At 36.7% G+C, this 6,536-nt stretch overlaps 1 protein-coding gene across 8 annotated transcripts in view; it reads right to left on the reverse strand.

Moving 5' to 3' along the window:
• PLCE1 (phospholipase C epsilon 1) overlaps positions 1-6,536 on the reverse strand; it is a 147,242-nt gene that overhangs the window by 121,180 nt on the left and 19,526 nt on the right. For all 8 annotated transcript variants that reach the window (XR_005861015.2, XM_015288858.4, XM_040703083.2 and 5 more), the window contains one exon: positions 1,750-3,347. Coding sequence is in view for 7 of the 8 variants with exons in the window: in XM_015288858.4 (XP_015144344.3) it covers positions 1,750-2,058 (309 nt within the window). In the remaining variant the exon portion in view is untranslated. The remainder of the gene's footprint in view (positions 1-1,749; positions 3,348-6,536) is intronic.

Consider the following 6,536-nt stretch of genomic DNA (forward strand, 5'->3'; position numbering starts at 1 on the left):
GAAACCCAAGTCACATCGGAAATGCCTCGTGAAGAAACCTAAACACATCCTCAACTCCCCACACTTAGATGAACAGAAGTAACCCCAGTCCTCAGCCACAAAACTTCTCCCTTTTCCCTCCAAAAAAAGCTTACAAAGAAAATACAAACATGCTGAGTGGATACCATGTAAGATAAGTACGTGGCTCATATGAATTCCTTCATGGGAGTGTGACCACGCACCACGCAGTGCACGTGCTGTGCCAGCAAGTTTGTGCTTTCACAGATTAGGACAGTAAATACCACAATAATGAGCAGCGCCACAAACTTCTACCACCTGGCGCAAAACAAATAAAATAGAACTGTTCATGCAGCTTTTTCAATTGCCTACTTAAATGGAAAAAATGTTTTTGAAAGACTTAAGGAGGGCAAAACTGTCACAGAGCTCCAGAGCCATGAAGTCCATTCAACTGTAGCACTGACAAAATGTCATGTAATCCATTTCATCAATTTAACAAGTTCCACCATCTAAATAACTCATTTTTCCATCATTTCTGTCCTACTGAAGGCTGTTCCAGAGTCTCATCACTAACTGCTAGAAGCTTCTTCCAGTTCTCAACCTGAGTGTATTCAGGGAACCACTTCATAAGCATAGCTGCTTATCTGACCTTTACCATGGTTATCTTCCTCTCCCTAGATGTTATTCATACATCTCAACAAAGAATCACACCCTCTATTTCGCTACGCTAAGGAACCTCTCTTGTCCTTACTCCTCCTGAAGAAGTTTCTTTTTCTGTGATCATCCTGCTCACTTTTCTTTCTCAGTAGCCACATTTCAGATTAATCCTTGAGTACCAACAGCCAAAATCCCCTTTATAAACTCCATTGACAACTACTTTACTTCTACCACCACAGAAAATCTTTCGCTATTTAATTTAAAATAATATATTCTGGATGTGCTATGTTATTTCCACAGTAACATTTTAAGCATTTATGATTTCAATTCTAAACTTAGAAAATTTTGTATTATTTATTAAGAAAATAAAAATTAGAGCTATAACAGTGCATTATTATGTATTATTGAACCACTATACAATCTCTTTTTCAGACAGAAGGATTAGAAATATCTGTAATTTTGAAAAAATACTGTATTTTTCTAAGTAACTACTTTTCATTATCATCTAACATTACACACTTACCATTAGATACAATTTATTCCAGGAAATGATTGTAGTGTTAATAACCATCAGTAATATAAAAAAAAAGCTATCAAAATTTTCATAAATATATATATGCCCTATATATTCAATTTCTGTATATAACATAGTATATATTAAAATGTGTGTTTTTATACATGCAGACATGTATAAATAAAAATTTATATGACATTTAGTTTATATATAGAATGTATATAATATACAGATATATTATATGGCTATAATATAAATTATATTTAATTTGTATGGAAATCCGTATATATTCATATATGTGTATCCATTATAAAATGTGCATATGTACACATTTATAACTACACATATAGATATGCACATGTATAACTTTTATATAAATCTAAAATTATGCCAATCTTAAACTCAAATGAGTTTCTAAGGATAAGACATTCTTCCGAAAAGTAGTACTCAACATAAGGTTCAGCATGGCCACATGAAATATCCCCTTGTTACTATGTTTACTAATTGAAGGCATTTTGTTAAATGAAATGTCATCGTGTTAGCAACTCTTAAAAAAAAAACAACAAATTAGATAAGCTTACCTCATACAATAAAGAGGTCTCAAGAAAGGAATTAAATTCCCACTTTATCAAGCTCTGAATTATAGTTAGCTGTTCTGCTGTAATCCTAGAACGCTTCAAGGCACTGTTGTTTTTCCTCTGCTCAACGTAATTCCAAGCAACAGTTCCAATGTGCCCTGAAGGTAAAGTCCTAACAATCGCTCTTGTTCCAGTATAAACTGATTTTTTAACCTCCTTATCATTTTTACAGAAGCGTCTTATTAATAATGTGGAACGTTCCTTTTTGCTTCTAAAAAAATCCTCCTCCATTCTCTTCTTCACAGTTATCATTACAGTCTTCAAAATGGCTCAAAAAGGGCTTTGAAGGGCATCCTTCCAGTAAAGTTGTTTCCAAAGAAGCTGTGACCCGAGCACGCCACTTTAACCTTTCGTGGTGCTCTTTCCAGGCAGAAGTATTTATCCCTTAAAGTGTCGTCGTACAAGTGTTGCCCATTTTCATTCTCACAATTGTTTGTCAACTCCACTAACGTGCAAGTGCATGCTGGGGAGCCAGTAGCGCTACTATTGCCAACACCTACTGGCTGTAAGCAGTCATTCAATATGAAGCCATTGTGCAATTGGCACAAAGCCTTTGATATATTCCTTTCACTTGCACAATGAAAGTGAAAAAAGGCTACTTCATCGGTATCAGTGCCATCGCTCTTCTTTACTGCTGTCTGGCTTCTTAATGAAGGTCCATTCATTTTCAACTGAATTTCAGCAAGCATAGCTCTTTCCAGTGAAACAGGAATTCCAGTTTCTAGGCACGCCTCTCCCCCTGCTAAAGGGCCACAAGATTTATACAACTGACCACATGGGATATTGCTCTTGTAGTTTTTCTGCACAATGTTACAGTTAATGTTAAGAAACTTCACTGAATCAGAGATGGTGTTGTTCCTCTCCCAGAAGTTCTCGTTAATATTGTTATCAGGTCATTTGTTTATTTGTCAAAGTGAATATTTTGGGCACTGAGCCCTGAAGACTTTCTTCTTCCAGTCTGTGTAAGTATGAGACAGCGCGTGTGGTTTGCCTTCCTGGACTGGCAGTGTGTCTTTTTATAACACTGGTGTCCAAAGCATTTTCAGTATTTTCATCTCCAGCTGACTGAGCAGGTATCACTTTACCCTGCACGACAGACACCAGAACAGAAGCTGTCAACTCTTCAGAGGTCATCTTGACAGTCTTTAGTGGCTGAATGTGTGGTGGGGAGGGAGTGTCTACCAATCCTCGCTCCATTATTTCTGCATAATAAAAGTCAGTGCTAAATAATCAAGAAACACATGATAAAACACACACTGACTACTTGCTCTTTTTGAACCAGGGAAAAAAAGAAACAACTTTGTTGTTGTTTTACTGTTGGACTACCAGGCTCTCTTGGTTGTATGTTATTGGCAAGAAATGCAAACATTTTTAAACCATCTTCTTAATGTGGTGTAGTCCTTTCTACTTGTCTCTTCCAACAATTAATTCTTCTATCATACATAGCACATCCATCATTGCCTCAGGTTGTAGAAGACCAAACACGTAATCCATGCCAAAGATACATCCACTCGATAGCACATCCAAAAAGTTGAGGTTTTCTGTAAAGAAAAGAAAAAGAACGTACATATTTTAAATTGGATCTATGGCAGAAAGTCCATCATCACAGTTATGACAAAAAGAAATTCTTTTGGTGTTATGCAGTTTTGTTCTCAGTAATCTTTACAATGTTACTGTGCAACCATGAACAAAGCACAGATTTTTGCCATAAGTTTATCACTGATAAAGACAAGCAGGACGGTAAAGTAAGTTAAAATACTAAAACACTGAATAAAAAAAAAAATCAGGAATGCTTAAAAATCAAAGCGATTTGACATGTAAAAACTATTTTATTACTATTCCTTTATTACTCAAGTTACTATGATTGACATTTTATTTTAATCTTAGAATATCAGCTTTCATCCTTACTGGTTGCTGATCTTCATCCAAAAGTAGTTTGCCGCAAATCAAAAGATAAAATGCACTCTTTAGTTAACAGGATATCTGATATGCCATTTTCTCACAAAATGAAATTCTAAAGTGCAACTAAATGCAACAGTTTTCCTGCAATTCATCTCATGAGAAAGCAAAAACAAATTTAATGAAAAGTTATATTCAGCTACAAATATGATGACGTAAGGTTTGCTAGCATTCTTTCATTCAGAAAGTAATTATAGTTAATGCATTTAAAAAAAAAAAAAACAACAACCAAAATGCAATTTAATCCTTAAAACAAGGTTTCAATTTTATTGATGTAACTACAGAAGAGAGATGAGGGAGAGCTGCAAAGGAAAGTGACGCTGACAGAACAAAGAGCCGCAAGTTTCACATTCTCCACACATTACAACACTCGTGTGTGTGCCAGAGCAGCCCGACGATGGGAGACCCCAATCCTGGACAAGAGGAAGTTTTATCTTCAGAAAGTAGAATAATATCTGGAGTTCATGGAAGAGTTGTGGAGGAGATAGCAGTAGTTGGATAGAGTGGCAGAGGCAGGAATTAAACTAGGATCATACAGCTCGCAAAACATCCCATAAAATAAAATGCTGTGACAGTATAACTGTAGAGGAGACGCATTAAGAAAGTGACACCTAAGCAATTCCCAAAGTTGATATCCCATGATGGACTCTATAAAATAAAGTCATATCCTGATTTTAATTTTAGTTCACTTTAAATATTTCATAGTGTGGGTTTCTGTTTGGTTGGTTGGTTTGAGCATGAATTTTTGTTTGTTTGGATTGTTTTTAAGAAAAACACACACACACACACACAACAACTCAGAATCTTAGCAATAATTTTACCCTCACATTTCCTATCTTTTTTCCCTGTCCTTGTTCAAATCCCTGGATAACAACTTGCATAACTTTTTAGGACCACACACTCGAAGAAAACTGAGAGCAACTCATCTAGAAATGCTCTGATTTTATTTCTTCAAGCTTAAATCTACATACAGCAATGCTTATCAAAGGGGGAGGGAGGAGGAAAGCTAATAGGCAGCTGTTTTTTCTTGATCTTTGTTTTACTCATGACATTTTGTTGCTATACAAAATAACAATACTTCATAACAGATACAAAACATGCATATGTTAGTCTTCAGTATCCTTTGAAGGATTTCTTTCATCTATCTAAACATCTCTGTCTATTGATTCATCCTTCCTGTCTGCAGCAGAAAAATTCCATGCAATCCAATGAATATACAAGCAACTGAAACATATTCACAAAAATACTCTCTGTAATATTGCTAAGCCAGGAATAAAAACTAATGGAATGGACTGTTGCTCCAAAGAATATACCGTTCACTGTGGTACATGATGAATGAAATCCTTACTAAACAACGTCACTTTAAGAGGACAATGAAAAAACAACTTCATTACACATCTAGGACAGCTTATGTAAGTGAATTCCAGATCACGAAAACAACAACATATATTGAAATTCTTTCATCATTCTTTAATGGAGAAACTTTAACATTGTAATATTAATAATAAAAATCACACTGCTGATTTGCTTCTGCAAACACACAACTGCAGAAATCAGAGGTCCATTTATATCCCAGACTTCCCACAAAGCTCATTCAGTGACCCAGACTGTTCTTCCAGGGTTTTCCCAAAAACTTCCTTCAACTTACTTCTCCCGTCTCTCTTGACATCAGTATCCACACATACAGCCTCCAAACTGCTTCTATCAGATCTCTTTTTTCCTCTAGAAAATTTCATCCCAAATCTTCCCCATCACAGACTTTTTTGGACACCTTTCTCATCAGCTCCGGAGGCTACATGCCTGTCTTTTCTATCCACCAGCATCACTCTTCTATATGTGTCTGTCTGAAATCCACTTCCTCAGGACTAATGTCTGCTTAAGAATATCTGTGTCTACATCCAGCTGTTCCCATCCTCTCATGGCCACTGCAATGTGATAGGGAACTGATCCACCTCAAGAATTTTTTGCTCAAGTATCTTTACAGCTAGATCACTTTCCCAATCCAGTCTCTGTATGGTTGTGGGAACACCTGTGCTACAACAGCAAACAGACAGCAAAGGGAAGAGAGGAAAAGGCTGCTTCAATTGGTTTACACATCTCTGCAATCTGCAAATGCAGTTTGAATGTTTCAGCCATGTCCATCCAGCATATGGCCATCACCAAAACTGGCAAATTCCCTCCTGTCTGCACTCTGGGCCTTCAAGTCAACTCTGGGCCATTACCTCCCCTCACACATCTTGACACCACAGCTCCGCCCAGTTAAGTTGATTCAGCCACAAGATTTGTCAGGAAGCTTCCCTTTTCAGCCAAAGTGATTTGCCCTGTGGTCACACGATCACTCAAACATACAGAAATAAAATATCAGAACTGCTTGGCAGAGACCACACATCTCAATAGCTGATTGAGGTAAGATCACGTATGCTATGATGTCTAAAACCACCCTGAGCCTAAAATCACTAGAGTAAGAGAAAAGCTATCTAGTGCATGGCTATGTTAAAATCTCATAAAACAGCAAGTAAAAAGCGTAATCATAGATGCCTCTGATCTATGGACAACTGCAAAAATATCTCAAACTGAGCTCTGCTTAACAGATGACAAGGGTTTCATATGTCCTCCATTACTCTCCTCTCAGTTTCTGCTTTCCACTGTAATCAAGAGAATTCACTTCAGCATGCCCAGCAAATTCCTTAAACTGGTGGAATTCATTAGACACGTTATGAAGTATGTTAATAGCGCTATAAATGTTATCAAGTGTAAAACTCATAAGCTCA

Source organism: Gallus gallus, chromosome 6, assembly GCF_016699485.2.
Source record: "Gallus gallus isolate bGalGal1 chromosome 6, bGalGal1.mat.broiler.GRCg7b, whole genome shotgun sequence".
Lineage (NCBI taxonomy): Eukaryota > Metazoa > Chordata > Aves > Galliformes > Phasianidae > Gallus > Gallus gallus.